Below are 14,305 nucleotides of genomic sequence, written 5' to 3' on the forward strand. Positions count from 1 at the left end.
AACTGCAGTGCATTTGATGTAATGTGCTGGAAGCAGAATTATAAACCTTATCCGGTAGTACCGGAATTTATGTAGACGTGAATGAGGAACCTAGCACAAGGGAAGAACGGTGTACAGTAGGAAAATGATGCGTGTACTACACCGTTGTCGAACCTTAATGGCACATTAGCATGTGCAAGGTAAAGCAGACTTAAAAAACAGTCATAGCGTAGCCCCATTAGCAGGAGGACAGCTGGGAATTGGGTCAAAGTAATTGCCCATCTGTGGAAACGTGAGAAGGGGAAAGACACAGAGTAGGTGGAAAAAAAGAAATATTTTTAAAATGTAGGAAATGCAAGGATGAGCAGGGAGGTAGAAAACGGGAAACATAAACCCGGCAAAGAAATGATAGCACATGTGACAAGAGTCCACAAGAAGGAAAAAAGGGCACAGGCTAAATAAAGATGAAACATGTACTCTGCTCGTTCATAATTTACGATAATTTGAAGGCTTAGAGGCTGACATTGCTTTTTCTGTATGGTTCTATTTATTTCATGTTGCTAAGCTTGCTAAACTCAGCCGCCCACAGTCTGTTCACTGAGCATACTGTTTACAAATATGAGCTTCATCAAACTGGCAAGCTCTATTCTGATTGGTCTATCTGTCTTTCTTTATATTTGCCATTCTATAGATGCATCCATCCTTTTTTCATTGTATGTATCAATCTGTCATGTTGATTATATTTTCATTTCTGTCTATTTATCTATCTAGTCTGTCTGTCATTCCATCCATCTGCCCATTTCCATCCATCCATCCATTATATCTATCTATCTATCTATCTATCTATCTATCTATCTATCTATCTATCTATCTATCTATCTATCTATCTATCTATCTATCTATCTATCTATCTATCTATCTATCTATCTATCTATCTATCTATCTATCTATCTATCTATCTATCTATCTGTCTGTCTGTCTGTCTGTCTGTCTGTCTGTCTGTCATTCCATCCATCCATCCATCCATCTGCCCATTTCCATACATCCATCCATTCTATCTATCTATCTATCTATCTATCTATCTATCTATCTATCTATCTATCTATCTATCTATCTATCTATCTATCTATCTATCTATCTATCTATCTATCTATCTATCTATCTATCTATCTATCTATCTATCTATCTATCTATCTATCTATCTATCTATCTATCTATCTACTCCTAATCATTCATCCATCCAATCTATCCATCCATTTATCTACTCCTATTCGTTCATCCATCTATCTATCCATCCATTTATCTACTCCTATTCGTTCATCCATCTATCTATCCATCCATTTATCTACTCCTATTCATCCATCCATCCATCTATCTACTCTTATTTATCCATCCATCCATCCATCCATCCATTCATCCATCATCCATCCATCTATCTTTCCATTTATCGACTCCTATTCATCCATCCATCAATCTATCTACTCCTATTTATCCATCTATCTTACCATTTATCTACTCCTATACATCTATCTATCTATCTATCTATCTATCTATCTATCTATCTATCTATCTATCTATCTATCTATCTATCTATCTATCAATCTATCAATCTATCTATCTATCTATCTATCTATCTATCTATCTATCTATCTATCTATCTATCTATCTATCTATCTATCTGTCTGTCTGTCTGTCTGTCTGTCTGTCTGTCTGTCTGTCCGTCCGTCCGTTCCTATTCATCCATCCACTTATCTTTCCCTTAACAAAGGAATATATTCTGACACTCCATATCGTGAAATCCTAAACTGTTTTTTTTTTTTTGGCATTAATTTGTGCTTGGTAATGATTATACTAAAGTGAACCACTAAAATCCATTTGGCCCCAAAGAGGGAATGGAAATGGAGTTTTATGTCACCACTAAGGGCTGTTTGACTCCAGCCTCCAGCCATGTGACCACACACAAACCAGACAGACACACACACATACACGTGTCATCCATAGTGAACATGCCATACACAGTCACTATTAACAAAGTCACTGAGTACTAATCAATAGGCAGTGAGGCCTTTCAGAAGACAAAAGTTGTTTAGCTGACTGCAGCCTTCTATTTTGGGCTTAGTGAAAAGGGCAGCCTGGCGATTTTTGTAGAGAAAAAAATAAATCTGTGGACTAGCCATCAGCACTTTCAGAATGTTCTAGTGAGACTGATATGGTTGAGAGAACAGGTTCTGAGTGCTTTTTATAGCACTTTCCTACCTGTGAGATAATATATTGATGGTTAAAGTATTTTTTTTTTAATATTGAAAATATTATACTACTGATATCTCCATCAGAAATGATACATGAGACACAATATATTACAGATAAAATATCCCAATCCCTCATGCTAATCTGCATTTGCTCTACAACACAAGGTCGGCTTACATGTGATTCACCACCTCGGCAGTGACTTGCTTACTAAACCATGCTAATTTCTGACTGTGACAACAGGGTTGTTATGGTAATGCTGGAATCCCTGTGCCAGAGTTCCGCAGGCCGGCTTCTGTTTCACAACGGTTGCCATAACATCAACGGAACTCTCAGACAGAATCCCACAATGCCTAGGGCCCTTCTGTTGGCCTTGTCTACAAGAGGAATAACGCACATCCTTTTGGGGAAGAGATACTTTCAATCACAAACAAAAGTTGCGCTTGGTTCTGGAAAAAAAGTTTAAAAGGACCACATGCAGGGAGTCAAAACAAAAAACACAATTCAAAGACTTTAAAAACATCCCATAATGACACTATCTATCTATCTATCTATCTATCTATCTATCTATCTATCTATCTATCTATCTATCTATCTATCTATCTATCTATCTATCTATCTATCTATCTATCTATCTATCTATCTATCTATCTATCTGTCTGTCTGTCTGTCTGTCTGTCTGTCTGTCTGTCTGTCTGTCTGTCTGTCTGTCTATCTATCTATCTATCTATCTATCTATCTGTCTATCTATTTGTCTGTCTGTGTGTCATCTATCTATCTATCTATCTATCTATCTATCTATCTATCTATCTATCTATCTATCTATCTATCTATCTATCTATCTGTCTGTCTGTCTGTCTGTCTGTCTGTCTGTCTGTCTGTCTGTCTGTCTGTCTGTCTGTCCATCTAATCATTTTGTCATCCATATGTTGTTTTGAACTATCCATCTATCCATCCAGCATTTTTTTCAATAGCTATCCGTCGTTTTGTCGTTCTATCTACATGTATTCTATAAAAAAAACAAACACATTCAAAGTCCTTGAAAACGCTCTGACGCTCTGCATCAAATACATCAAATACTGATTATATACACTGCTAAAACAAGATATACACACACCATAAGTTTCCAGGTTGAATCCTGGGAAGATAACAGCCAATTTTAGGCCTTCATTTCCCTGGGGACGAGTGATGATCAAAGGGCGACTAAATAAACCGTCACAAAGAAAAAAACTAAAGCCACTGATGCTCAGCGTCAGACCAGTTCATTGCCGAAACATCGCAATCTTGTAGCACATCTCCCTGATTAGCACTAGGGCAAGCTGTCGACAGAAAGAATCAATCTTTGAGGAAAATAAACAGCAAGAGAGAGACTGTTTGACTAGAGGGAAGTGTGTGAAGAAAAGGTGCCTGGAATTTACTTCAAATCAGGGGAATATTGATGCACGGTAAATGTTTGATTTGAGACATAGCGTGTGACTGAAAGAGAGCCAATCAAGTTTGCAAGAGCTCCAGAATGTTTTACTAATGACCCACCGGCTGCTCAGTCAGGTTCATTCAGGAGTGTCGGTTCGGCCGGAGGAAAAGGTAAATAGGAGGATTCCGACGCGCCACTTTCACAGCGATTATGTCGCTACTGACATAAGACCTGGGATTTCAGGGGAACGTGTTTTGAAGGAGTATCTAACCAAGGATTTGCTGGATGAGTCTTGGGTTTTAGAAAACCGTGGTAAACCCATTTGCTGCCAGAGCGTCTCAGGTATCAATCCGCTTGTGTTGAACAATGCATCTGTGTTCAGCACCTTGGACAGCGCCTCCCCTCAAACCACTTGCTCTGTTGCTTCTTTATCAGATCTTCTAATTAATTCAGAGCACTTAGCCGTAATGATTTAAATGCAATTAAAACACGCTCTGACCTCGGCAGGAAGATGTAGCCGAGATATTATCTATAATGTTACAGTGAGTTTTAACTATAAATCCTAATCCTTGTTCCACTTCATACTCTACATTATAGCCAATATACAGAGTGATTCATATTTTCTTATATAATCAAATGACATGCAGTTTGAAGACAAAATGAATCAAAATTTGCCGTCAGTAACAACTTTTCTTTTCCAGTGACAGCTTATTTTTCAGCCCCTCCCCTACAAAAGCATGGCTCTATTCTGGTATGCATTCCTGATCAATAAAATTTAGCTCCACCTACATTTTTTATCACTGTCTAGTTTCACTCAGAAATATATCACATTCAATTGTGTTGTGGATTCAGTTTTACATTATTGTAAAATTAATAAAAGTCCTATAAGGGGCTTTTTCACCAGAGGAACCTTTTCATAGTTCCTAGAACTATTTGGCGGAAGTACCCGGATTTTGGTGTGTTCGCACCACAGAAATTGGGAACGATTTTACTTCTAGTTCTCCTTTTGGGGAGACTTTAGCTCCTATTTCGGAGTAGGGTCCAACCCAGCACAATAGGAACTACCAGTGACGTAAGTGTATGCTGATTGGCCGAACGCACATGAAACACCAGCACCTGCCAATTTTAAAAAGGCGCCACTGAAGATGTTGAATTACAAGCAGGTTTTTTTCTTGTTTGGCAAAGCCAGGCATTGTTAGGCGGAGCTAGTGCGAATAGCACTTGCCAACAAGGCACGCTATTTGCACTTGGTGTAATAGACTAGGGTGACCAGACGTCCCAGTTTTTCCCGGGGACAGTCCTGGTTTTTAGTGTTCTGTCCCGACTGGAGCTGTCCCTGGAAATGTCCCCATTGTACAGCTTGTTCAAAACAACCCGCAGATATATTGCAAAAAAGCGCCCAACCAACATACAGCAGCTTGCTGGTTACAGGAGCAGTGTAGTGACTATTTTCACCAGCAAATGGCGCTGTGAGATACGCTGACTCTAATTGGTCGCACGCGTGCCACTACTACTTCATGAAGAACGTAACCGAGAGCAGAGCGCCATTATCGTCAAATATCAAAAGAAACATTGTTATCGCTTTCAAGGTAGTAACATACTAACTATTCATGTTAAATTAAAGTAATACTCTTTGTATGTGCTTAATAACAGAGCCTCAACAGGGTGCGGGATTGTTTTGTCCCCAAAAGTTCCGCAGTCACAAAGCAGTGATTACCACACATCTGAACTTAACTATAAAAAAAAAAAAACAGTTAGATGTCTATTAAATTGTCACCTTGTTTGACATCCGGGCTGTGTTTGGACGGCTATTAGACGTCTTTTAAACGCAAAATTGCTTGCTGGGTTATAGTTAACAAAATGTAACTTTAAAATATATATTATAATTGTGTATAACAATTATTCTAACTATATTATGAACTAGGCAAAATAATGAGGAAACACTAGTATGTGTATGAATTCGGGTACTTGTACCTTAAAGTGACATTTCAACCATTTGGTAGAGGCTGATATTTTAAAAATGTGGGGATGTGTTGAAAAAAAAATACATTGAGTGCGTTAACTAGTGACATAAGGAGATAAGAAATGCAAACAAAACTTTTTCTTGGTGGTGCAGTTTAGGGGATAAAAAGCAAAAACATGAATCATATCCACAGAAACCTATTAGACCTAGGCAAGCTGCACTAGATTCACAGGCTGACCATAAGACTTCATTAAGAATGAAGCTTTTAAATACCCGATCGAAGACAAAATAGGAGTAACGATCAGGAGCTGACAGTTTTTGATATAATTGACATTCATTGCCTCTAGCAAGCATTCAGCAGGAGCGCTTGTGTAGAGGAAGCTCACAAACCAAAGCCTGCGTGAGTTTGTGTGGGGCTCAGGATGACAGGTCTAGCGTGCCAATTCTACTCCCCCAGTAAGCTTCCCTTCCCAAATGTTCATGTCTGCTTGCATTGCAACAGCGACATTTGTGACTGAACATGTGAACAAGCCCCCCCTGGTTAAGGATGGCTGTAAACAGTTTGGTGGAGGTATCGACTGTTGACATCTCCTGTGTTTTGTGCCTTGTTATTCCCTTCTCTGTCTGCATCTTTCTCCCTGTGTTCCGCTCTTGCTGATATTCAGCACAATCACACATTTTGGAGATGCGTAAGGGGTGAAAAGGTGGCGGTTCCACAAGAGATCTATGGTATTTATTAACATAACAGTACGAACAGCAAAAATAGTTTATATCCTGCAATAATGGCTCTGAGACTGTGTTCTCCCAAATTACTTGTCAGTAATTTGTGTAGCTAGCCTAAACAAAACCCAAATTTGGTCAGAAAATTATACTAATGAACACTAAAGGGAACCTATTGTTTTGCTATTTTACAAGTTAGCATATTTTAGCATGTTGCTAGGCTAGCCACCTAACACCCGCTAACCCCCAAGATATTCTGTAAGTCTGTGTTGTGTTACTAGCCTAAACAAAACCCCAAATTGGTGAGCAAATTATACTCTCTCGCGGAAGTTGATTTGGAGCTAACTTTGTTTTGCTAGTTTTCAAGTTAGTATTTTAGCATGTTTGTTTACCACCTAAGACCTAACTCCAAGTACTGATCTGGTCTCAGTTACAGGTAAGTCTTTGTAATTTTATTGCCAATTTATTGTCTGTTAGGAGAAAAGTCTGGAGACTTTTTGACAAAATTAATTCCACAACTAAAAAATCTGCATGATTTGAGATATCAGCTTTAGCAAACATCGCTAATAACTAACTGCATTCTGAAATGTGACAGCCTCCTAAACAAAGAAACTTTCCACCACCTAATTTTTTAATACAAGTTCAAGACAGTAACAGTAGGAATAGCAAAATAGTTTATATTATGCAAAGAGGAAAAATATATTTTTATTATTTGTGTTACTAGCCTAAACAAAACCCAAAATTGGTAAGCAAATTATGCTAACAATCTTACACATAAGTTAATTTGGAGCTAATTAGCTTTGCTAGATTACAAGTTAGCATGTTTTAGCATGTTGATATTCATTTGCTAGCCACTTAATACCATAACCTCCCATTATTGATAATCTGGTCTCAGTTGCAAGGCTATGTGATTTATTGCCAATTTTATTGTCTGTCAGGGTGAAATGTCTGGACGCTTTTTGACTAAATAAATTCCACACCTAAAAAAGCTGCATGATTTGCGATATCAGCCTTAGCAAACATCGCTAATAACTAACTGCAAATGTGACAGCCTCCCAAACAAACACACTTTCAACCACCTACCCTTTTTTTAAAAAAAACAGCATATGCTGGTTAGGTAGGCTATGTTTTGAAGCATGGCAGCTGGTTTGAGCTGGTTATACGCTGGTCCTGAGCTGGAGCTAGTTTCTTAGGACCAGCACTTGACCAGCTTAAACCAACTGTCATGCTTCAATACATACCTAACCAGCATATGCTGGGTTTTTCAACAGGGTAATTTTTTTTTATAAAAGTTCCTCAAGATAACAGTAGGAATAGCAAAATAGTTTATATTCTGCAAAGCTGCACATTTATTTTTAGTTATTTATTTGTGTTCCTAGCCTAAACAAAACCCAAAATTGGTAAGCAAATTATGCAAACAATCTCTCACATTAATTGATTTGGAGCTAATTAGCTTTGCTAGATTACAAGTTAGCACGATTTAGCATGTTGATATTCATTTGCTAGCCACTTAACACCCTAACCTCCCATTATTGATAATCTGGTCTCAGTTACAGGTAAGTCTATGTGATTTTATTGCCAATATTATTGTCTATCAGGTGAAAAATATAAGTCTGTACACTACAAATATAGTATACCCCAAGAAGCCACATAATTTGAGGTATGAGCCTTAGCAAACATTGCTAATAGCTAACGGCAGTCAGCAGTCTCACAAACAAACAGACTTTCCACCACCTAGCCTACTTTTTCAATAAAAGTTCTCACAGTGCCTCCAGAACACCTCCATCAACACTTTTCCTGTCATAGGCTCATCATAACTGCATTTAATGATCCACTGAACAACAATGGACGCCCTCCTTCTCACCCCGTCTCTTTGACAGCCCACAATCACATCCTTCTATAATATTCTAATTGAGCGCAGCCTCTTCATTAAGCAAAGATGAATATTCAATGGCGAATATCTAAAGTGTCCCCGGGCTCAGCGTGAGGCTGGGCCTCTATAGCCGTCCATCCAATGCAGATTAAATTAGGGGACATAATAGTTGCCCCCATCTGCCTGTTAACTCCTTCATTTAAGCAGAGTTACAGATGACAAACAAGTCTCAAAAGGGACTAGAAGAGTGCTATTAGCACCATCACATCTATCAGCACATGCTAAGTGCTTTTAAACAGTCAACTTCCGAACTCTGATCTTAGATATTTACAGAGCAGGATGTTGTTTAATCAGCCTGGTCGATACATAGCTATAATGATAATTGATAATGATAAACATTCACTTTTAATAGAACACTCAGTAATTTTTCCCTCATTAAAAGAAGTTTTACATGAACAACTGAGTAAAATTTTTATGAAAAAAAAAATCTAAATCATGTACACCACGAGATGTCACCAGCAGTCATATCAGTAGCCCAAAAAAAACGGATTTGTTTAAGGAGTGGGTCACCTCATGGGGGCAGCCATGTTGAAATCACATGACCAGCTGAATACAACCAATATATAGGAAGATGGTGCACTCTTTCTAAATGAAAGAGCCAATCGTTGATTAGTAAAGTCATCCCGTCACTGCAGCTGCCGTTAGAAACTCTGGTTGCTATAGAAACTGGCAGTGTTCTGAGACGCGTGGAGGATTGCATGCGCATTAGCTTTGTCCAGGCTGAAAAATACAGGTTTTTTTCATGATTCGAGCATTTAGAAACAATATTTATGAGACAATTGTTGTCAGATTTCATTAGTGATTTCAAATATGAAATTTAATCTGAAATGACTTGCCTTAAAGGGACTTTGATAAAACTCACTTTATCTTGGTAAACTCTTAAAATTGGATATGTTTGCTAACTGAATAAATTAATAATGTCCCAATACAAATATTGCATTTATGCAATGGCATCAGTAACTGTATGCTTTTGTGTTTCTACATCCACACCACTAGGTGTCAGTATGAGCACAGTTGGCGCAACACTACCAAAAAGTGTGCCTTTAAGCGAATACAAAAATTAAAGTTCATGATAAAACCTGTCTAGCTAACATTTAACAAACATTTAACCAACAATGTCAATTATCTTTTAGGTTGATAATTAGGTTGACACATTGGTTGCGTCCGAAATCGCGTACTCTTTTGAGTAGGTACTTATTTTGAATAGTACTTTGAGAGCACTAAAAAAGAAAGTTCTATATAGTATGAATGTGTGTAGTATGAATGTAATCCGGACATACTACATTCACCATGTTGTCATTATCATGTGACATACAGTACAGCGTCAGTTGCGTCACTTCACTGCCATTCATAAATCCTCTCTTGTGGTCTCATGGGATAGTAAAGTGTTTAAGACATACTTCTTTTGTCACATACTGTTATTCGCCCACTATATAGTAGGGATGAATGTGATTTCCGATACAGCCATTATCTTCCAAACAACAAACAATTATGAGATAAATATCCTAGTAGAAATATCCGACTTTGAATGAAACGCAGGATGAGTGCTGCCATTCGCTAATACCCCAAGGATATAACATTACGCAATGCCAGATCAAAATGGGATGTAATTGTGCACATTAGTAAATTATACATCACCTCTAGGCATTACGAGGATATTTGGCTCTTTAACCATAAAATTGGGCAGTCTGGCCCTCTTACAGAAGATTTCCATCTTATTATCTCCATTATATCAACAATGTTGAACAGTGTAGTTACTAAAATGAGGCCGTACTTTGGTAGCTTTGTCCTCGTCAAAATAAGAGGTGGAATTTGTAATATGTGGGGGTAATCATCATCTCAAATATGATAATTTCCTTTACAACCTCAAAATGTTCTGTTTCGACACTAATATCACCTGTTCTAGTCCTGAAAATGCTATCAAAAGTCAGCGGCAGTGCGTTAAATGATATGGTTAATGTAACACACCTTCAAAAGTAAGCAGAATTAATATCGAACCACTATTGATTCAACGTGTTTTCTACAGTAAACGTAGAGATGGGGAGAAAAATGGCCTTCATTGATGTGAACTGTGTGGTGCATTAGCAGGCTGTGAGGTTAGCATCACATTCAACATGGCCATTGCATCACAAAGACCCATTCACACAGAGCCAGCGTGAATAGCTGTTTTTCAATGGCGTGCCAGAATCTCGGGGGGGTCGGCCTTTTGGAGAACATCCATGAGTTTCCATCTTCTGCTGCCTCGGAATCTAAAACTCCCATCCTTTTGACAGATCTGCTTTTCCATATGACAAACACTTGGTCTGTTCCTATACATTTATAATTCTGTAGCTCTTAAAATATAGTCGTTAAAGCTAAAGCAGATGTCGGATGACAGCTCTGATAAATGGGCCGTATCTGAGGTTATATGGCTCCCGGGGGAGAAATTTTAAAGTTCAAATTTACTTGTATTTACTTTGACTGCTTTGCTGTTCCCTGCAAATAAGATGCAGCATCAAAGAAGAAGAAGAAAACTCTGAACTTCTCATCATTATATCACATCATATATGTGTAACTTATTCAAAAAAGTGTATTTTAGTATATTGTGTGGTGATAGCAGTGTTATTTTAGTATTATTTATATACACTATTAGAATATTTATTAATATTTTGACTTATTATTTTAGTTTAACTTTTAGTAATTTTGTCATTTTTATTAATAAACTTATTTCAGTCAAAACAACATTTCTTATATTCGTTTAAGCTTTGAAGTTTTTCAACTAATATTTATTTTCTATTTTAGCTCATCAGCTGTATCTTAATTAATAAAAACAATTTTGAATAGTTTTAGTTAGTGATAACAACACTGTGTGGTAGGGATTTTTGATATCCTGTGTGATGGTAATGGCATTTAAACATTTTTGGAGGGAAAGTTTTATGCCTTGGGGTACGTTTATACAACAACGATGTACTAAGAGCAAAAACGTTTTTCTTCGTGTTTTTCGCATATGGTGTAAGGTGGCGATGTAAAAGGCACTTTGTAAAGAAACACTAAGGGCCCTATCATATACCCGACACAATGCAACGCCAGGCACGACACAAGTGTTTTTGCTAGTTTTAGTCCGACACAGTTATCATTTTCATGTCCAGTGTCACGTTGTTTAAATAGCAAATGCACTCGTGCCCATCTGTTCAACCATGGGCGTGCTGGTCTGAAAACCAGGTGTGTTCAGGCGCATTGTTGGCGTGTTGCTATTGAACTATTATAGAACTGAAAACAACTGCGCCATTGACCAACAAAAACCTGGTCTAAAGTCAATAGAAAATAATAAGTTGCAGTATTTTTTGTGTTATTTAAAGGGCAAGTTAATAATATGCGCCTACAGGCGGGTCCACAACGCACATAGACTCTGCTAATTAGACACACAGGGAAGCGCAGCAGCACATAAACATTTTTAAATATTAAAAATAAAAGGTTTCCTCTCTGGACCGGCGCACCGACTGTTTTTTCTGTCGTTAAACAATCAAAAGTGGATTCAGACTTTTGTGCACTAAGTGCACCTGCGCTTCAGATCATGCGCTCAGATCGTTAAAATAGGGCCCTATTTTGCCTATAGACTGAACACATAATATATATGCGCATGACATCACTGTTTTCACAATTTTTTTGTTTTTGTAGTTTACACAGAGACGGTAATGGTATAATTTTCCAAAACTTGCACTTTTAAATCCATTTAAAAAAGTTTTAATTTTCAATCCCCCAAAACACCATTGTCGTGTAAACGAACGGCCAAAACGCATAAAAAGTGTTCAGTTTTTAGTTGAAAACGGTGTTGTGTAAACGACCCCGCGGTCTTGCTAATACAACAAGGTAGTTAGCAGTCAATTTTAGACGCAAAAGAAAAAAAAAGTAAAAAATTACAAGATTTTAATTTTCAGATATTACAATTATCAAATATTTAAGCAATAACTGTTAACACTAACTGATTCGGTAATGACATGTAGTTTTAATTAATGTAAAACATTTTTTTAAAGGCATGCAGATTAAGTGTACGTCCTCTTATTGTTAATTTTTAATTATAATTTTTTTTATTAGATTTGAATAATAACCAAATACAAGGAAAACGCAATGTTTCACTTAAATGCTTGGCATATTATGTTATACAAATTGTAAAAAAAAGTACAATAATTAAACATTTCAAATTCATTCAGTGCCCTGATTTAGCCAATTTTCTGTTGCACACTCTCTAAAAAAAATAGGAAAAACTGACTAAGAGAGTCATTTAAAAAAAAATAATGCTATTAGAATTCATTCTTTTAATATTTTTTTCCTCAAAAAAAGGTATTTTTTCTTTAAAATCATTCTTGGAGACAAAATTAAAGAATCACCCATATGAGTAATTAAAGTTTGAAGCGACTAAGAAGGCTTGTTGGAATTTACTCACTAATGACACAAACAAATATTATCTAGCAAAGATATACTAGACTAGTGAAGGCTGCCATTTTGTATTGACTCACATGAGCACAGAAAGTGAAGCAACAGAAGCGAGTCCATACAACAATGCGTCTTATTAATCTGCATTTATCTGACCGAAACGACAGCTAGATTGTACATGACCAATCATACGCCCGCCCTTAATGCTGTTCTCTCTGAAAATGGTGACTCATCAGGCCCTTATGAGAATAATAAGTCAAGTTCCCTATTTACTGCAGCAATGTTACCCCCCTTTATGATTCATTCTTTTGAAGGTACTAATGACCCCTGCGTTTGAATTTGCTTCTGTTTGTACATGAAGCGTGTGTGATATTCTGTCAGGAACAGTAGGGGAGGTGCAAACTGCACTGGCATGTCACGCACTGACGTGAAGCTTTCAGATAAAAGGTGACCACTGCGACATGCAAGACGGCGCATTTCAACAATGAAGACAGTGTCCATTTGTTTTGGAGGCATATGTTCTCTCAGATGATGTGGATGATGAGTGATAGACCTAAATGTTAGATGTTTTCCACCATATGCACCTGTTGGAAACGCACCGCTCTTTTCGCCCCCTGTCGGTGGAGCATCCTCAACATCAGCAGTGTGTAGCCTACTACTGTAACATCACGTTAGTATTCAACAGTCGTGCAGACAGATTTACATGATGAATTCAACACAATTCATAGTGCCTGGTGAACGTATTAAATACATAAAACGCAATTTCTTCCCACGTTTTCATACATTTTATAACAGCATGCCTTCTCAAATCCTTAAACGGTTTGTAAGCCACATAAAACATACTTGAAATCAGTTGCAGGACTAATAATGTAATGGTGTATTCGCAACAAGAATGATAAACATGTTTTCCAACTCACCCACTCCGATTTTCTCGTCCTCGGTCGGTGTCCACATGATCCCGGTAAAATAACCAAGATATCAGAAGAGTTTCGGTTAAATGTCATGTACGATGACACATTAAAGTTCAAGCAGACGGTCAGACGTGTTTATCTCACGGCAGTGCGTTTCATAAAACAAACGACATGTTTCACACGTCAGCTCAGGTTTCCCATCCGCGCGCCTGGATCTCCCGTTATGGATGCGGCGGCAGCAACATCTGAGGATGGAGACGATCATTTATTTATTTCATTGACTCGGTCAGTCGTGATTTAGCGCTGGAATCCGACAAAACAGCGCGAGGACAAACTAACCTTGAGCGTTTCTCGAGTCGCGCGCGCGCGTGGCGTAATTCTACGCGTAATCGATACAATTTCCCGTGATTTTACGGTGTGAACGGTAGACTCTTCAGCGCCGGTGCTGCGCCATCTTCATCTCTCCGTCCGTCCGTCCGCCGTCACATGACGCAGATTGTCGCTCTTTAACGGGACACGCGCTTTACAGTAGCAGTAAACGCTCGACAGAGCGCGCGCAGGGTTATTGACTCATGTTTGTGTTTTAAGGATGGTCAATATTTTAAAACACTTGACACGCACTTCACATTAGTTTTCATGCTACAGTTAGGGACACTACAAACAGTGTGTAGGCTAGAAATTCACCATGTTACACAGCCTTTCAACTAAAATGATACAGTTAGTCT

The 14,305-nt window shown here is 37.9% G+C and overlaps 1 protein-coding gene across 1 annotated transcript in view; it reads right to left on the minus strand.

Annotated features, from left to right (window-relative positions):
- The window catches only part of dock3 (dedicator of cytokinesis 3), a 314,866-nt gene extending 300,812 nt beyond the window's left edge, over positions 1 to 14,054 (minus strand). Inside the window, exon 1 of the mRNA XM_079807891.1 lies at positions 13,587 to 14,054. Coding sequence (XP_079664017.1) covers positions 13,587 to 13,623 — 37 coding nt within the window. The 5' untranslated portion in view covers positions 13,624 to 14,054. The remainder of the gene's footprint in view (positions 1 to 13,586) is intronic.
- Positions 14,055 to 14,305: the final 251 nt, after the last annotated feature.

This window comes from Gobio gobio, assembly GCF_949357685.1.
Source record: "Gobio gobio genome assembly, chromosome: 24".
In the NCBI taxonomy this organism is placed as follows: Eukaryota; Metazoa; Chordata; class Actinopteri; order Cypriniformes; family Gobionidae; genus Gobio; species Gobio gobio.